General features: G+C 58.5%; 1 protein-coding gene across 5 annotated transcripts in view; it reads left to right on the top strand.

Annotated features, from left to right (window-relative positions):
- The first annotated feature begins 2,559 nt into the window (after positions 1–2,559).
- Positions 2,560–18,810, top strand: part of KCNH2 (potassium voltage-gated channel subfamily H member 2) — a 33,414-nt gene continuing 17,163 nt past the window's right edge. Inside the window, exons 1-2 of one of the 5 annotated variants that reach the window (XM_054495687.2) lie at positions 2,560–3,044; positions 5,946–6,176. In XM_054495687.2, coding sequence (XP_054351662.1) covers positions 2,969–3,044; positions 5,946–6,176 — 307 coding nt within the window. In that variant the 5' untranslated portion in view covers positions 2,560–2,968. Of the gene's footprint in view, positions 3,045–4,141; positions 5,864–5,945; positions 6,177–18,810 lie in introns of those variants that run through there. The other 4 variants (XM_054495689.2, XM_054495686.2, XM_054495688.2 and 1 more) reach the window with 4 other exon arrangements.

Below are 18,810 nucleotides of genomic sequence, written 5' to 3'. Positions count from 1 at the left end.
TAGCCTCTCTCTTCCCTCAGTCACAGGCAGGGTGCGGGAGAGCTCTTCCCAGGAATGGTCTCTGAAATGGCTCTTGGAGCTGAGATGGGGGTGGGGCAGATTCTAGAGGCTTAACAGCCCAGCTCTTGGTATTAGGGTTGGGCACTTTTCTCTTTGTCCCAGATCTGGGGGTAGCAGAGGTGGGAAGTTGATGGCAGTGGGGGCTTCTCCATCAGCTCCACCGAGGCCCAGAAATGTTGCTTTGGGGAGAGCTTGCCCCCTCTCACAGCTTCTCTTCCTCAGCTCAATTCTTGAGTGTGGGGGCGGCTAAGTGGGTCTGCCTTCAGGCTCTACCCTGAGCCTCCAAGGAAGTCAGAAATCTACATTCGGCTTTGACTTCTGAGTATGTGGAGTGGGCTGCGGGGAGAGAGGGAGAGATCTGTCTCTCCTCAGCTTGAGGGAGCAGCTCTCTTCTTGCCTCTGTGCACAGAAGGAGGGCTACCCCGTGCCTGGGCTCCTCTCTGTTTGGGAGGATGAAGGGCTCCTCTGACTCCTTTGTCTTCCCTTTGGGATGAGAGCAGAGGCCTGCCCCAGCAACATGGGTACAGGAGTGGAGGACAGCTGGCCAGCTCAGATGAGTGGCTCCTTCCCTTCAGGGCCTGGCTCTCCCTCTCCCTTGGTCTGGAGAGAGGGGGAGGCCACAGATGCCCCTTTCTCTTCTCGCTCTCCCATGCCCATTCTCAGCTGCTGGCCTTTGCTCACTTTCTCTCCATCCCCTGGCCTGGACAGGAGGACACTTCACTCACACATGAATCATCCTGGATTCATGGCAGGCAACCCAGCAGCCAGGAGTGGCCGTGGGGCGGGGCAGGGGCTGGGTCAGTCATGGACTAGGTTCTACCCGGAACCCAGATGTGTTGATGCACCTGATGCCAAGTGCTACACCAAGGAGGAGTAGTTTGTGCTGTGGAAGGCCCTGGGCCCCCTGGGGGGTGAGTGAGGAAACTGCTAGCAGTGGAGAGGGCCTAAGGAATAACTGCACAGGCAAGAGCCTCTGGACTTTTTTAGCATCAGCTGGTGGAGCCACCTCCTTCTCTCCCACTGGCTGCCTCCCTGAGTCACTGCCCACCCACCAGCAAATAAAAAAGAGTGTCATCTGCTGGCCAGTGGCCCCATTTGGCCCCAGTGTTTGCATCTTTTTGCTCCTGGGTGGAAGGTGAGAGTCCGGGTAGGGTGGTCTCATCACGACAGTTCTTTCTGCGCCTTCCTCCTTCGGGACTCCGCTTCCTTCCCTGCCCTTTGTTCTTCCCCTCCCCCCATGACGGTTCTCGCTGGTGACAAGACCCAGCCCCTGCTCCAAGGACAGAGGCAGCTGCAAGCCCTCAGGAGCCCCCACATGGCCCCATCCATCTAGACAGTTCTCTGATCCGGCTGCAGGGAGGGGACCCTCGGCTGTTCAGCTGCGACTCCTCCCTCCCCGCCCGCCCACTCAGCTGTCAACACTCGCCTCCCCGCCCTGGCCTTCCCGGGGCGCTGCCTGACTGCTAAGTCCGAGGACACTGCGCCCGGAGACCCTCACTCAGACCCATGCAGGCGATGAGCAGGCGGCGGGCAGACACCCCGCCTGCCCTTGAGCATCCCTAGGCCTCCTTGCCTAAATAAGGGAGCCGCAGCTGGAGCGAGCCAGCTGGCCGGGGGGAGGGGCCTGCGGCTAGGACAGGGCTTTCCGAGGGGCTGGGCCGCGGCAGCCGCCGCAGGGCCCCGAGCCCGCCGATTGGGCGTGCAAGGCTGGCCCCGGGCTGCCGGGGGAGGGCGGGCCGCTCGCACACGGGGATCCCCCGGTTGGAACCTCGCGCTCAGGGATCTCTCTTTGATCCTGAAGCTAGGAGGCCGCAACTGCTGTCAGAATGTCCCTCTCTGTGCAGCTCCTATGCAGAGCCCCACAGAGGGCTCTCTCTCTCTCTCTCTCTCTCTGTGTGTGTGTGTGTGTGTGTGTATGTGTGTGTGTGTGTTGGGGCAGGGGGCGTGCCCCTTCTAAGTTTCACCCTCCCTTATTTCAGATCTCTGCTGGTCTGGGGCCTCCAGATTGTCTTGCTTTTCCTATTTCCAGGGTCTCTCTTGACCCCGGGCTCGTCTTCGAGGGCCCAGGCCTTGCCCCGGTCACCCACAGTAGGCACTGAGCGCATGCTGTGTATACCAAGCCAGTGCTCGGCGTGGTGGAGAACCAGGGCATAAGGAACCGCCGTTTCCCTTCAAATCAGGTTTCTTAGCCGCTAATCTGGGGGGGGGCGTGGAATCCCTTCCCCCCTCCCGGCCGCCTACAAGCCGGCCATGGCACCTGTCCTCACGGTTCCCCCTGCCTAAGGGTCCCTTCCCCCTCTTCTGGGCGCGCGAGTCCCGGGGGCTCCTAGGCAGAGCGAGGGGCTGGCGCTGGGGGAGCACTCGGCGCGGCTCAGCCAATGGGAAGGGCGGGCGCGCGCGGTGGGGCGGGGAGGGGGGAAGAGGGCGGCGCTGCGGGCGCGCCGCAGGCGGGAGGGGGCCGGGAGGCGGGGGCCGGAGCCGGAGGGGCGCGCGCCGCATTAACCCTTCCGCGGCCGGGCCGAGCCGCAGGCGCTGCCCGAGCCGCGGGCGCTGGAGCGGCTGTTGGCGCGGCGGCGGGCGGGAGCCAGGAGCCCGGGGCTCGGGCGGGCGGAGCGCAGCGCGGGGACGCGGCGGAGCGGGCCCCGCGGCTCGGCGGGGGCCGGCAGACAGGTGTGCCGGCGGCGGGCGGCTCGTGCTCAGGCGGCTCCAGGCCGGGCCCGGGGTCCGGAGCGGGGAGCCGGGAGCCGAGCGAGGACCCGGCGCCCGCAGTCCAGTCTTGGCCCCGCCCGTGCTCGGCTTGGCCGCAGGGTGCGGGGACTACGGCCCGGCCGGGCCACCCGAAGCCTAGTGCTGGGCCGGGCCGGGCCGGGGTGGGTGGGGGCCCGCCTGGCCCGCCCATGGGCTCAGGATGCCGGTGCGGAGGGGCCACGTCGCGCCGCAGAACACCTTCCTGGACACCATCATCCGCAAGTTTGAGGGCCAGAGTGAGTGGGGGAGGGGGCTGAGCGGGGAGGGGGCTCTGGGGGCGGGCCGAGCTCTTCCGAGTGTGGATGGGGGGGCGTGCCCGGGCCGTGTGCGTCGCCAAGTGCGAGTCAATGGGGCCTGGTGGGCCCCACGCTTTGGCGAGGGGGCGGCGGGGGCAAGGCTTGGTGCACCGGGGCCGTGGGCACCGGGCCAAAGGGTTTGGGGTTGGGGCTTGGGGCGGGAAACTCAGCTCAGGCTTTTGGGATCGGAGTGTGTGTGACACGCTGAGTGTGCAGGGAAGGGATGTGGGATGGAGTGTGCAGGTGTCCCCAACTCTGGGTGCCTGGACGTGGATGGGGCTGTGTGCAAGGGCATAAGAGTGTGTATGACCCAAACCCTGGGATCCCGAGAGTCCAGCGCGCACACTGATCTTGCCAGATCTTGACTGTGTTGTGCCTGAGGGACTGAAAAGCCGTGGATGCAGGGTCAGCCCATAATCTCTTCTTGTGTATGCCGTGTGTATATGACCCTGAGCCCATGTGTCACCCGTGAGTTAGACCCTGTATGGGCGGTGGGGAGGTGTCTTTGACAAGGTTGCAAGCTTGTGGGCTCTGTGGAGGCAGTGTGTCCTGGGGCTAGAGCTGGGCTTTGAGGGTAAGCAGCTCCCTGTGGTACCCCCTCGTTGTGGGTTTTCTTGCCCTGGGCACTGTCACCTAATTCCCTTATGGGGACCGGGAGTACAGCACCCCTAATGCCTGCCTGGTAGGGAGGCTTCTAGAAGGGTCCCAGATTAGGCAAATGTCCTGGGTGTGGGTTTGCACCCAAGCAGCATTCATGTGCCTGTCCCTAAGGCTGCATGAGCCACAGTGGGTGTGACTGCCAAGGGCCCTGGGAGTTGGGAGAGGATGACATTCCTTGCCCATGACCCTGTGAGCACAGGACAACGCGTGCTTGTAACGGTGGTTGGGGGAAGGAGGGGTCAGTCCAATGGTCAGTATTGTGTGAAGCGAAGGAACAAGATGATCCTGAGGGGGTGGAGACAGTGACACTGGTTGAGGGCCTCCCTGAGAGGTGGGGGTGGGCCCAGGGGGAGGCTGTGGGCGGGCCCATGGGGAGGCTGCGATGGATGTGGGGGGGTGCTGGCTTCTAGCCCTACCTTTGCCACTGACTGCCATGTGACCTTGAGTGACTCTTCCCTCTTTGGGTCTCAGTTTCCAGGTCTGTGGAGGAGGGGCAGGCTTTCTGTCCCATCCCTGTATTCCAGGATCTCCGTGAAGGGTGTGTGGGGGGGTGCGGCATGCCTTCGAAGAAACTTGCTGTTCTCTCCCAGGCCTGGGAGAGAGGACAAGGGGTGGTTTTTCTTCTATGAAGCTGGGGTGTGTGGCTGGGCCTCTGGACTGCCTTGGACTGGGGCAGAGCTGGAGGCCGAGTTAGGGGGTCTTTTCAGGTGACAGGAAGCCTTGACTCCTGGAATTGATGGCTGCCTGGGAGGACTGGGGGGCCTTGGGAACTGGCCAAAAGATGACCCAGTTCCAAAAGGCAACTTTCCGGCGGCCAGTGGAAGGGAGAATCGAGAAAGGTGGGAGGAGGCCAAGTCCCGATGGCCTGGGCCTATCTCAGGGTGCCCTGCTGCAGCCCAGCCTTGCACGCAGGATTGCCTAGGGCTGCAACCTGAGGGCTATGCCTGCTGGGGAGGGGAGGGGAAGGGGAGAATTCCAACTGCTACTGAGAGCCCCAGCATTAAAGGCCAAAGTGGCCGGAAACTTCTGTTTGTAAAAAGCTCTTATCCCAGGAGCATCTTGCCTGGCACAAGTGAGGCTGCTGCCTGCCTGCTGCTCACTTGCCAGCCTGGCTCTCTGGGCAGGCCTGGAGTCGGGAAGCCAAGTCTGGCCGAAATGGAACCATGGGTGTGCTCATCCAGGATGAGGCCAAACTGAGGAAGGCCTCACATCCCTGGGCAGGTCCCTTTTCTTGGGTCTGTTTTCGTACAAGTGGGGCCAAAGTCTCAGGCCCCTCCCAGGCTCCAGGTGTTTCCAGGGTTTGGAGCTGCAGGTCCCTCTCTTTGCTTCCTATGACCTTGGGCTTCTGCCTGTGACCCTCAGCTTATTCTTCTGCCTCTGCCAGACCAAGGTTCAAAAGCTGGCTCTGTCATTTACAAGCTGCAAGACTTGGGCATGGTGCCGAACTTCTCTGGAGCCTTAGTTTCTTCATCTATAAAAGGAGGATAATGACACCTACCGTATGGGGTTGTCAGAGGACCTAATGAGATGCAGCGTCCTAGGTGTTCAACGTGTAACTTCCCTCATCCTCTCTGGCACACCCACCCTTCAGCTTCTGACTGCCCTTGGGGCGGGGGGTAGTCTGCAGAAGTTCTAGGGGGTACTGACCTGGTAGGATCCTTAGATAATTGAGGAGTGATTTCCTAGGGAGCCTCAGGATAAGGAGTGGCTCAGGGAGCGCCCCCCAGTCTGGAGAGCAGGGAAATTAAAAGCAGAATCCAGAGAGCCGGTGCAAAGGGAATCCTGGCCGCCATCTCTGGCCTTTCCCAAGCTCCCTCTCTAGGCCCAGTGTTTATCCCTCCGCCGCGGCTGCTGACACGCGTTGCTGACACCCGCCAGGCTGGCCTCAGCCTCGGGCATGGAGGAGGCGGCGGGCTGCTGGCGGCCTGCCCGGGGGAAGCCACGCAGCCAGCCCGCGGGCCAGGCGGAGGAGGGGGCGCGCCGCGCGGCCGGGCCGGCCAGGCACCTGTATTGGGGCACACGCACAGCTGCGTTCGCCCCCTGCTGGGGACCCCAGTCCCAGCCATGCTTCCTGTGGCGGGGAGTCCCCGGGCGGCTGTGTGAGTGGAGAATGTGGGGAAGGGCTGGGAGTCCCCGCGGCTGGGGTCCCCGCTCACGCGCACTCTCCTCCCCGCCCCCCAGGCCGTAAGTTCATCATCGCCAACGCTCGGGTGGAGAACTGCGCCGTCATCTACTGCAACGACGGCTTCTGCGAGCTGTGCGGCTACTCGCGGGCCGAGGTGATGCAGCGACCCTGCACCTGCGACTTCCTGCACGGGCCGCGCACGCAGCGCCGAGCTGCCGCGCAGATCGCGCAGGCACTGCTGGGCGCCGAGGAGCGCAAAGTGGAGATCGCCTTCTACCGGAAAGATGGTAGGCGCGGGCCGGGGCGGGGCCACGACGAGGGGCGGGGTCAAGAGGGGCGGGACCACGGCGAGGGGCAGGGTGCGTAGGGGTGTGGGGGCGGCTGGAGAACGCCCCGAGCCCGGGCAGGGTTCTGTGGAGGTGTGACGCGGGCGGGGGCCCTGCGGTGTGCCTGTGGGAGGCGCGGTTCCGGGGCCTGCACCTCGCTCTGCTGAGATGGTTTTCAGGAGGGCAAAGGAGTTGCTAGGCTGTGGGTCTGGCTCCTCTGGTCCTTTTTTTCCCTGGGCAGGTGTGGGCACCTAGAGCAAGTTGGACTAGAGTTAGACCGAGCTGGGATGGCAGGTACGTGCGTGGATGGAGGTCAAAGGTCAGGCTGGCAGTTGGGCGCTGACCTCCGGGCACAGGCCCCTAGCTACCTTAGGGCAGTTGCTGCCAGGTGACAGGTCTGGGAGATGTCGCGGAGGGACAGGAGGGCTGCAGGACTCTGGCTCTCTCTGCTGCCCCCCTCCTGCCCTGCGCTTCAACAGCACCTGGGGGAGGTGAGTGCCTCTCCCCGCAACCTCAGTTCCCTTTGTCTCCGCTGTCGAGCGCCCCGCCCTGCAACCCTCTCCTGCGCCAGGTGTCTTTACTCAGCCACCGCCTCCCAGCACAGCTGCTCTGGGCTTCCGGAGAGCGGATAAACAGAGCCCGGGATGGGGCTGCTCCCACACCGTGAATGCCCTGTTGGGGTGGGCTCTGGTCAGGGCGGGCAGAGCAGGAGGACTGGGGTCCTGTGGGCGGAATCCGGCTGCAGAGGCGGCTCTGGAATGCGTGCAAACCTTGCTGCTTCCTAGCGTGTGTCCCATAAGCATTTACTCAACCCTTGTGAGCCTGGCAGGCTCTAGGCTCTTGGAGATGGGCAGGACAGATGAGGCTCCTGCCCTCAGGGAGCTTGTCTGCTGTAGACAGTGAGCATGCACTGCTTTCTGTTTGGGACCAGGCCAGCCAGCCCCATGTGCCAGCCCTGTGTGCTCAGGGTTGGCTGGGGTGGCTCTGCAAAGCCTTGCATCCTCCAGGCTGTGCTTTTGCAGGCTTGCACAGTCTGTGGCATCACTGGATGGCACTAGAGGGGGCATGGTCCCTGCACCCTGTGGAAGAAGGTTTGCTCACAGCAAATCAGGGTTCTAACTGGCAGGAGGCAGGGGCTGTGAGATTAGACTCAAACCCTGAAGGCAGTGGATGGTTTCTAGGGGCTAGACACTGGGCCAAATGCTTTACTACTCTTATCTCAGGCACTCTTCACAACCCAGGGAGGTAGACACTACTGTTGTCTTCATTTTGGGGGATGAAGAAACTGAAGTTCACACAGTCACACAGCTAGAAAATAGCAGTTGGGAACGGAGCCCACATCTGTCTGACCAGAGTCCTGTGCGCTCTGTTCTGTCTGTCATATATTGAAAATGACACCAGATAGTTGCAGGTCTATCTGTGTGCTGTACATTATCTCACATGAAATTTTATTTTAAAAGTTTGCCAACCACAGATGTAGTGAAGAGAATACGAATCCGTAAGTCCTGGGTTTGTGTCTAAGACAGTGCTGGAAATTATATACTACTGGACAAGTTGGTTGACTTCCCTGGGCCTGTTTCTACTTGTGGGATAACGTGCCTCGCATCGGACCTTCACAAGGGTGCTGAGCTTTCATAGAGAGTGCCTGCAACGGGCCATGCTCTGTAAACACAGTGCCAGTCCCACTACGATGTAGCTGTGCTGGGGATTTGGCCTCTTGGCAGCAGAGGCTGAGGGCTCTTTCCTTTGGCTGTGGTATGTGTGGAGTGCTCTTAGGTAGAGCTGGCCCTCCCTCCCAGTCTAGGCTGGCCCCTTCTGGAGAGGATGGCCATGGGCCCCCTTCTGCAGAGGAGTTATTGTGGGATCACCTAATCCAACCCATTGGAGTTGCAGGTGGAAGGACGGAGAAGCAGAGGTCTGATGACCAGTGAATCAGTGGAAGGAGTGGGATTAGAACCCAGATCCCCAGCCCAAGTTCAAACTTGTCCCCTCTCCAGGTTACGACTCCAAAAAATGGAGCTGTGACCCAGAAAACTCTGTGCCAGCAATCTCTGTCTGTCCCTTTCTTCACTCTCACCTAGTTTCCCTGGGGCTCAGGTGTCTCCTGTTGGCCAACAGGCTGGCCTGGAACTCGGCCACCTAGGACCCCATGTATCCTGGCATTCTAGGCCTGGGGTGATGCAGACAGATTTCCTCAGCCTCCGCTTCTTCTGCCTTGAAACGCTCAGTCCCTCCTGTGATCCCCGGGACCTGGCTTGGGCTGCGTGTGTGTGTGCCTGTGTGTGTACTCACACATGGGCCCGGTAGGGAGGCGGAGGTGATGAATGCCTGTGCCACCCCTTGTTTCTGTCCAGGCCTTTCTCAGGGTCTCTGCCTGGGCCAGCCTTGGGTGGGGGGAGCTGGGCAGGAGGTGGAGCCTTCTGCTGGCAGGCGCCGCCGTGGACAGCTGTGCTGTGTTGGTGCCTCTAGCCTTGCTCTGCGCAGTGTCAGGGCCTGGAGCCAGACAACCCCATTATTTAGTTGCTGGGACTGCTGGGAGGTGGGGAGGCTAGACTGGGGGACTGTGGGCTGAAGGGAGAGACACGAGGTGCCTGGGGCTCACTGGCCCTGTGCCCCTTGAAGTCAGGCCCGGGATTAAGGTGGAATTGGGGGCAGAGTCCGGTGGTGTGAGGCTGGCTGGCGGTAATATCCCGCAAGGCCCTGGGGAGGCACCCTGGGCAGCAGGTGCTGGCTGGGTCCACACCTGTGCTCCCACATCGCCATGGGGGCTGTGGCTCCTCCTCTGCCAGTCCTCACAGAGTCCCTTCTCTCTGTCCCCCTGCATCCTCTCTGCTCTTTGTTCCTGCCTCTGCTCCCTGCTTCCCTGCCACCGTGCTCAGCCAGCCTGACTGTGCCCACCTTCTCGGCTCCTCTCACTCCCCACATCTCCCTGCCTTTGTCTTCTGCCTGCCTGGCTGACTCTCTGTCCCTTGGTCTTTATCTCCTCTCTGGTGCCTCCGCCTGTCTTCTTCCCTCGCCTCAGCTCCCCGGAACCTTGCTCCTTGCCTCTCTCCCTCTCTCCCATTGTCCCCCACCCCTCGAAGCCTCTATCTGGAAGGCTCTGTCTGGCTGCTCATACCTCTGACTGGCCTGGCCTGGCTCCATGTCCCTGTGTCCCCGGGAGCTTGTGCGTGGGTGGGGACGGTGGTGTCTCTGGAGAGGAGTCTATTGGCTTCTCCACTCCAGCTGCAGGCCGGTTGCCATGGTAACAGGGTCAGAGGGGCCCCCCCCCCCCACTGCAACAGCTGATGCTGCGGCTGTTAGGAGGGGGTGGGGACCTGCTGTCCAGGCCTGCTCCCCAGTGCACTGTGCCCAGGGCCTCAGAGGTGGCCCCACGCTCAGCGGGCTTCGGTCCGTCCCCGGCCTTGGACCCCAGCCTCCCCGGTGCTCCTGCAGGCCTCAGACCTCAGACTGCCTTGAAATCCTCAGTACCTCCTGTGATCAGCCCCACTCCTCTGGGCCTCTTGCCCTTCTTCGTCCCCCAAGGCCATCTGTCTTGTCGTCTTCCTTGCCTTCTTCATCTCTTCCTGTGCCCATTCCTTTAAATCAGACGCCCTGCTCTTGTCACCACCACGCCTCACCTTCTCCCTCATGACTGACCCCTCCCCAGCTCAGACATCCGCTTTATGCTTCTTTTCAGCCCCCTAGGTCTGAGCTGAGGGTGGAAGAAACTTTTCCTTGAAGGGGAGCCTTGAGGCTGGGAAGGCAGGTGGGACAGGGATTGGTGCATAAGCGGGTTTTGTCGTCTTGAGATAGGAGGCAGACCAGAGCAATCCCAGAGGATGGGGCTTAGACACAGGAGAACTTTCCCTGTGGGACTGAAGCTATCAGGGGAGCACCCTTCATCGTGGGGACAGGGGTGTTCCTATCCTTCTGGCCAAGGCCTGGTGGAACCTGGAGACAGGGCCGCATGGGAGAATCTGCAAGGCTGCCAGGTGCAGGCGGGGGTCTATGGGGGCCCTGCCTCCGAGCCAGTTGCCTCTTGCCCTGCAGCACCTTCCCTCCACCTTTCCCTTCTCTAGCTGGATCAGAGGCCTGTTGGAGGGGCTCCACGGGGGTCATTCCTGAGCTGCGGCTGTCTGTCCTGGTCTGCCGGGGCTGCAGTCTTCCTATCCCAGTCCTGCTCCAGGGGTGAGGCAGGCGTGATACAATTGAAGGGCGCTAGCCACTCCTTGACCCAACCTGGGGTCTGGAGAGCGTCGGGAGGGCGGCTTCTCCGTGTTGCGTCTTCTGCAGCCCCTGGAGAGGAGCTATGTAAATATTTGCGAAGAGCTGTCTGAGATGGGAGCAGAGTTTGATGGTGGCCTTGGGCTCTGGGGAGGGGGGCCATGGGGCAGCAGAAGGGCCAGCTTGGGGGTGTGTGAGGGGGGAGACTGGGCCTCTTTTCTCCCCAGAGGTGGCTTCCTGGGTGGGGTGATTTTGGAGATTCCAAGAAAGCCCTTCACGTGTTGGTATTTCCCTGAAGGGTTCCTGAAACTCCTCCGTTAGAGAACTTCTGCGTTTAGAATGCTCCTTTTTCTTTAAAAACACATTCTTTCTCATTGCCCCCTCGCAGTATAGAGACAGAAAGTATTTAGCCCTTTAGTGTGAGGGAGTTTAACAGATCTTCCCTCCCGACGTGGGCAGGACGGTCATGGGAGTCCGGGTCAGTAGAGGAGGGAGGGGTGCTGGGACAGGTGATGAATGTGGGGTGCTCCCCTAAAGTCCCCTCCATGTCCCTAGTCTTGCCCGTAAAGATCTCTATGCTGTGGCCTGTGGTTGGCCTCAGATAAACCCCTCTCCTTTTTGGGTGCTTATCCAGGATGAGAAACACCTTAGGAGCCAGGCAGCCTTGGTCCTCCACCTCCTGCAGTACTGGAGGAGGTTCCCTGTCCCTCTCTCCTCACCAGGCCTTGAGCTCCAGGTGGGTGGAGAGCAGCCCATCTGCTTTGTTCTCTGTTGTATCTGCGTGCTCAGTGCACGGCGGGAGCTCGGCACATGTTTGCTGAATGAATGAATGAATGGGGTGGGCAGTGTGCTGCGCTGCAGGAGCCTTCCCTGGGAGTCAGGTGACTTGGCAGCAGTTTCCAGCTTGGTTACAGACTTGCTGTGTCTGGGAGTCCTCTAGCCTTGCTTTGTGTGGAGGACATTGTGGGGCACAGGGGCATCTGGGGGCTCCCAGCTTCTTCACCCTCAGAGGTGGACTGAGGAGGATGGGGTGGGGGGACAGAGTCTTAGAGCTGCCACAGAGAGCACAGCTGAGGTGGGGGTAATGCCACTTGACCAGCAGCACTTTATAGTTGTGACTGCACTTTATAGTTTGCAAACTGGGGAACTATGCTTTACCGCAGGTGGTCCTCATGGCCTTGTGAAAGGCAGGATTCCTCTCCGTCACTTTACGGGAGGGAAGCTCTTGCTTAGAAAGGCTGAGGCACTTGCCCAAGTTTACCCAGCTGGCGGGTGCCTGAGTGGGAACCCGAGCCTAGCTCTAGCTGTCCCCTCCCTGCCCAGCGTGGAATGCCACTGCACCAGCTCTCTTGCCCCCAGAGAGCCCTTCTGGGGCATGATGGGCTCAGGGCCTCAGGAAACTTGGATTTTAGCTGGGGTCTGTAAACTTCCATTCCTCATTTGCTAAGTGGGATCATAGCACCTGTCCCTGATGCACTTTGGGGTGTGAGGGTGTTCCTGGAATGAGATGACAGACACCCACAAAGCAGCGTGCAGTGCCAGAGCTCATTCTCCTCGCCATGAAGCAGGGCGTCACCTAAGTGGCTGCAGCTCCTAGCCCGTGCTGTTGCAATCGTGGGAAATGAGCCTGACTCAGGGCCTCAGCACCCCTGCTCCTACGGTGCACCGTGCCCCATCCTGCACGCTGCCTGCCTCTCCCGCTCCCTCCCCGCAGGCTGCTGCTGGCCCTGGGTCCTGCCTCTCCCCCAAATAATTGAAACCACAGCATTTGTGTTATTGCTTTTTCCTTTCTCTTTCATTTTATTTTTTCCTTTTCCCTTTTATCTCACTCTCCAGTCTCATTACCCTCCCCATAGGCAACCGTTCAAATGTACTTACTGTGAATGTGTTGCTTGCATATGTTCTTGCAAATGTGTATTTTGTCTGGATATATGCATATAGATTTAATTTATGTAAATGATATTGTGCTATATGTTGTATTTTGGTGTTCGCTTTTCTTACTTGGGAATGTGCTTTAAGTCCAGCTGGGTTGCTGTTCGACATCTAGTCTGTAGGTGCGTATTCTTTAGCACGCGGCCGCCACGCTTCACCCACCCACTCTCCCAGGGAGGGACCCCACAATGTCTCCAACTCCCAGCCACCGTAAATGAGGCTGTAGTGAATATCCTTGGACACGGTCCCTTCTGGACTTGGGTGAGGAAGTCTGTGGGATACACGCCCGGGAGTGGAATTGCTGGATCGCAGGACATGTGGACACTTAACTAAGTACTGCCATGCCTGTCATCACCCTCCTTCTCAGAGCTCGAGATTCCCATACGCGCATATCTCGGCCACTCTCGACATTATCTACCTTTCTAAATTTTGCCAATCTAATAGGTGAAAGTGATTTCTTGCTGCTTTAATTTGCATTCCTTTGATTTCTATTGAGTCTGAGCATCTCTTAGGCCTGGTAGCCTCTTGGACTTACTTTCCTGTGAATTGCCTGCTTATGTCCTTTGCTCATTTTAATTTTGATGTCGCCGTCTTTTGTCCTTGTTGATTTGCAGGAGTTGCTTGTGTACTCTAGAGATACAAATGCATACTGTTAAACATTCAGTGTATTCCAGATTTTAATTCCTTGTTGAACTGGAAACAGATATTGCAAATATCTTCTCCCATTCAGTCGCTCTTCAATGTATCCAACAAGGATACTTAATTTTGATGCAAACAAATTCATTGATTTTTAGCTTTGTTTGTACTTTTGAAGTTTCTCAGGCTGCAGAGGGTCTCCATTTTCTTCTGTTCTCTTAATTGTTTTACTGTTCTCAGTTAGGTCTATAATCTATCCTGAGACTACCCCGTATGTGGTATCAAGTAGGGATCGAGTTTTATTTTTTCCATGTAATGTGCCAACTTTCCCAACGCATCTTGTAAACAGTCTGTTCTTTTCCGCCGAACTGTGGGGCAGCCTTTATCAGGTTAATCTCCCACGTAGCCATGAGTCTGTCCCTGTGCTCTCTGTTCTGTTCCAAATATTTATTTACTGGCTCTTGCATTGATATAGCTTAACAAAAACCTATAGCCTTCCGTATGTCTTAGCGTCTGCTGAGGCAAATCCTCTCTCTTCATTATGTTTTTTAAAGGCTGACATAGCTATTTGTGGATCTCCCTTGTTCTTCATAAACTTTATTTATTAATTAACTTATTTTTTCAGATGGAATCTTACTCTTTTGCCCAGGCTGGAGTGCAGTGGCATGATCTTGGCTCACTGCAACCTCTGCCTCTTGGGTTCAAGTGATTCTCCTGTCTCAGCCTCCCGAGTAGCTGGGATTACAGGTGTGCACCACCACATCTGGCTAATTTTTGTATTTTTAGTAGAGACGGGGTTTCTCCATATTGGCCAGGATGGTCTCGAACTCCTGACCTCAGGTGATCTGCCCACCTTGGCCTCCCAAAGTGCTCGATTACAGACATGAGCCACCGCGCCTGGCCTCCCTTTTTCTTCATAAACTTTAGAGAAAGTTTATTGAATTCTCAGAAAGAAAACACCCACGAGATTCTTGATTGGAATTAGTTTGGTTCTGTAGATTCATTTGGGGAGAACTGACACCTTTATATTTGTCCCACTCAAGAGCCTGGATTGTCTCTCCATTTACCAGATGAGTTCTGTATTTTTTGCTAGTTTAAGGTTTTGTTCCCTTTTGCTCCAACTCCAACAGGGTTCTTGTGTCTTCTTGGTCAATTCCTGGACACTTAAGAGTTTTTGTTGCTATTGTAAAAGACATACTGTTTTTGACTATATTTCCTAATTGCTTGTGTAGAAAAATGCTTTATATTTTTGCAGGCTGATCTTGTATCTTGCAACCTTGCTGAACTCTCTGATCTAATTAGTTCTAATTGTTTATCTGTTGATTTCTTGGGGGTCTCTAGGCAAGTGACCCCGTCATCTGCAAATAATGCCAGTTTTCGCTGTTTATGTTTGGATCATCGTCATGTATTTTGATGCTCGAATGTTCTACCTGACTTTTTGGGGGCTTTTCATTAGCACTCGTGTTTGTTTGTTGGTGCTTCACAGTGTCCTCTGTGTGTGTATGGGGGGGTGGGAGGCAAGTCAATGAGGAATTATAACTCTTGGTTTAAGCTGTGACTCATGGCAGAGCTGGAATTGGGACAGGGCTTTATCAAGGCCTTACCAGGCTCTCTGGGGTATGCTAGGAGCCAAGACAGAGCACAGACCTAGAAGCCTACAGACCACGCACTAGAGGAGACCCCAGAGTGTCCCCTGGTGGACAGTGGCAGCTGTGTGCACCGTCACTGCCCTGTGGCACGCTGTGTGTGGGGTCACAGTGAAGGGGGGCTGAAGGGGACTGAGGCTCAGAAGTCTCACACCTGGTGCAGTTCCTGCTTTCACCGCCTTCCCTTGGGTTCCTGGGTGCTCAGCCTCTGTGTTCCATGAAAACTGATGACCAGGTTGAATTTTGCTTCATCAAAAGGCACCTTAATTCCCATGGTTGCTCCGTCTGCTGTCCAGACTTGGGCTGGAGGGCACCACGGGCTTGAAATGGGCAAATTCTGTGGTGAAAGGGTGGGCTGTGCCCCTGTATCTGGAAGGGAACTGAGAGGATGGGGACATGGCCTGTCCCCACCTGTCATGACTGCAGATCACCACCCCTGAGTCCACCCTCAGTTCTTCTGCAACTGCCAGTCCTACCCTGGCCTCAGGGCTCTGACTCGGATGGACGGGGAAGCCCGGCCAGTGTACAGTGGCCTTCTAGACGATGGGCATTGTTTGGACAAGTTCTCCAAGAGCAGTGTCCATGTGGATCAGACAGAGCAGTCAAGGAAACCTTTCTAGAGGGTATCCTAGAAGGCTGGGAGAAGTTAGAGGGAAGAGGGGTGGGGGCCATGGGGAGCAGGAGGGAAGGGCTGAAGCTGGGGCGCAACTGCCCAGGACTTATGCGCCTGTGCAGGGAGCTGTGGAGAGCTGCTTCCTGGCATCAGCGTGCCCTTGTTTCACCTTCCCAGGCTTCTCAGCAGGAGGGCAGGGGGTGGGACTTCCAGTTTGTGCACCGCCCGAGAGACAGAGCCGGGCCACAGAGCTTTAGAGAAGCTAGAGGACAGAGATCTTCTGAGGCATTGCCGTGGTCCGGGGCAGAGATGGCTCAGGCATGCCACATGCAGTGGATTTGGATTGGTCTAGATGACTACAGCGGACCCCAAGACCCTATAAATGATCCCATAGATTGCTGGCTGGGTCTCAGGCTGGAAGGGGTGGTGGAGGAGTCTGTCTGGAGATGCTGCTTCTGTGGGGTCAGGGTCTGAGCTTGGGGCCCCTCAACCTTGCCCTGCATTTCCCAGATCCTGGAGGGAGGAGCTTAGGACTGGTCTCTCTCTCATTCAGCACACACACACACACACGCGCGCACACACACACTCTCTCCCTGTCTCTGTCTCTCTCCCTCTCTCTGTCTCATTCACTGGTTGGCCTCTCGGGCTCCCTAACTCTGTCCCCTGGGCCTGCAATGTCCCTGGCCTTTCCTAGGCCCCTGGCTGCCCATGAGAGCTGTGTTAGTGATACGGTGGCCCCCTGCCAGAAGCGGCTCCTGCTGCATCTTCCTGTCGCCGCCACCAGGCTAAATATAACCTGACACTGCACAGCCCTGGGCTGCTGCTCCGGAGACAGCCTCTCTGCCTGGGGGCGGACAGGCCGACTGGAGCCCCAGCCTCCTGCCCTCAGCGTGACTTTGGGCCTGTCCTGGGCACAGCTCCTCCTGCTCCTAGCGAGGCAGGGAGGTGACCAGGGCGAGGATGGCTGCCTCCCTGAGGTCACCTTCCTTGCAGGGACCCAGCACCCCGCCTTGTTAGAGCTCTGGATGCTTCCACAAAGCCATCTGTCATCTCATCTGGCACCCAGTGCAGGAATCACTTGTCCCCGCAGTACCCTCAGGGAGCCTGAAGCTCAGGGAGGTGGGTGACCTGCCCACAGCCACAGCAAAATAGAGGGAGCGCAGGAGCCACCATGGCTGGGGCAGAGTGGCTCGGCTCCCTGGGGCTCCTCCACCTGTCTGGCTTGTTCCCTCTCCTTCCCTCTTGCCCCGTGCATCAAACTGGGGTCCTGTTGGATGGGTGGTTCACTGGGGGCAGGTGCCAGGCGTGTCTTGTTGGTCATGGTGGCTCAACACTTCTCGTGCATGGATGTGCTTAGTGATTTGCAGAGGGCTGGGAGGAGCTGCCTGGGAAGAAGCTGTGATAGCACCTCGTTTACAGAGGAGCGCCCGGAGACTCTGACCCGAGAAGGTGCCCAAGGCCACTCAGGGCCATCTGTAGCCTCTTCCTCCCCACCTGATGCTGACATGGGAGATAAGGCCTGCCCCTGCCACAGCCAAATGTGGCTCCTGCCTGGGGCCTGGCCTAGGCCAGCGGTGCCCAGAGGTGGGGAATTAGGTGGAGCCCCTGACCTCGGATGGGTTGAGATGCTGGGCAGGAACAGTGCCCCCCACCCCAGGTAGACTGCTGGGTGTGGACTGGCACCAAATGAAAGCAAGCCGGCGTTGTGTTCTGAGAAGTGATGGACACCTTCTGTGGTAGCAGGATGGCGCTGTACCTGCCGCTCTGGGAATGTGTCCAGGTGTGGCTCTCCCGCTCTGCACTAAGCTGCATGGCCTCTGGAGGCCTGCTGGGTGGCCGGCCTGCCTGCCTCACCCAGGCCATTGGTCCCAAAGGCACGGGGGTTCTAAGGAGCCATGCAGCCTGTGCAGGGATGGTTGTGTCCATGGGTGCCTCCCCTTTCAGAGGGCCCAGGAAGCAGGCCTGGGCCAGGCAGGGAGAACCTTCTCACCCAAAGTAAGGTTTCTTCAGCCAGCGCTGGGGCTGAGGCTGGGGTGGGAGTGGGGTCAGGGCTGGGGCTGGGGTGGGAATGGGGCCAGGGCAGAGTGTTCTGGCATCAGCCACATGAGCCAGGCTGGCCCTGGGGCCTCTCATTGCTAAGCTCCCTCCACCCTTGTCTGCCTCTCTTCTGTCTCAAGCTTATGGTGACCTCAAGCCAGGCTCTGAGCTTCACATATCTTAGGCCATTTCACCTCTACAGCCCTGGGGGTGGGCGGGATCACCCTGTGTTGCAGATGAGCGCCCCGGGGCTCTGGGCCAGTCACTTACCGGCCCAAAGTCATTCTAATGCAATGTGCAGAGGCCACCTGACTCCACAGCCCATGCCCCCTCCCTTTGAGACTGGGAACCCTCTCCCCTGTTGCACCCCCTCTGCCCTCCTTGTCTGTCCTGGCTGCCCCCTGAGTGCGCCTAGTGCTGGCTGCCTTGGGAGTGTGGGCTGTGCCTGCCCCGGAGTGGCTGTCAGCAGAACTGCAGCCTGCAGCAGCTGGGTCCTTCGTCTCTGCCCTGGGGAGCTGGGCCACTGGCAGGAGCCAGGGCGAGTTGGAGGGAGAGGGAGCAGAGTGAGGGCCTGGGGGTCTGGAGTAGGTGGCACCGGGGCAAGTGAAGGGACTCCCATTCCCCCCATAACCCAGCCAGTGGTGGGATGGCATCTGGCTGGGAGGCCTGGCTGAAGAGCTGGGAGCAGGTGATGTGGCAGTTCACTGACGCCCCAGCCGACCCGGCAGGGTGGTTGCAGGCAGTGCCTCTGAGAGCCCAGGCCTATCTGGGGCCCCTACTTTCCTTCCTTCCACATCCCCTTGATGATCGCTAGATCTCCCCCGCCCCAGCCCCTGCCATCAGGCAGGGCTCCAGTTCACATTTTTTGAATAACCAGGCCTTTGACAGGGTGATTTTGAACGGAAAAATTTCTTGAATCTCGACAAAGGAAGAGGGCCAGCAGACACTCCTCTCTCTCTCTCTGTCTCTCTCTGTCTCCCTCTCTCTCTCGTGTGGGTCTAAGTGTGAGTTACAGGCTTGTGCTGTGAGGTGGCGTATACCTAGAGTTTCTGCGACTCTGGCAGGGGGTTTTGAGATGTGGGGTCCTGGACTGGGTGGGCTTCAGAATGCCGTTCTGGGCTCTCTTGCTGAGCAGCTTGAGCTGAAGAGGGGACAGCCTGCTGAGGTCTCAAGGTTGGAATTTCTGGGGCCCTGTGTTGGGGACAGAGCCTCCAGCCCATTCTGAAGGTTGGGTCCATCTTGGCTCCAGACTCTAGATTTCTCTGAGGCAAGCTCCCTGGTTGAGGACTTAGGTTCAAGGGCCTGGCTGGCTGTGGTCCCTGGGGTGGGTGCTGGGGTCTCTTGGGCTAAGGCTCCCTGGTCTCTGGCCTCTCCTCAGTCCTGGTGAGGCGCATCCCTGTTCAGGCCGCTGCCGGCCATCACCATATTAGGGCATAAACTCCAGGCAGGCTGTCTGGGTGCCAAATGGTCTCCAGCTGGGCCCAGCCCCCTGCAGCTTCCAACACCACAGCTGTGTGTCAGAGGC

The sequence above is a fragment of the Pongo pygmaeus genome, chromosome 6 (genome assembly GCF_028885625.2).
Source record: "Pongo pygmaeus isolate AG05252 chromosome 6, NHGRI_mPonPyg2-v2.0_pri, whole genome shotgun sequence".
Classification (NCBI taxonomy): Eukaryota; Metazoa; Chordata; class Mammalia; order Primates; family Hominidae; genus Pongo; species Pongo pygmaeus.
The sequence above is the reverse complement of the archived record's forward strand: the minus strand, read 5'-3'. Positions and strand labels throughout refer to the sequence as shown.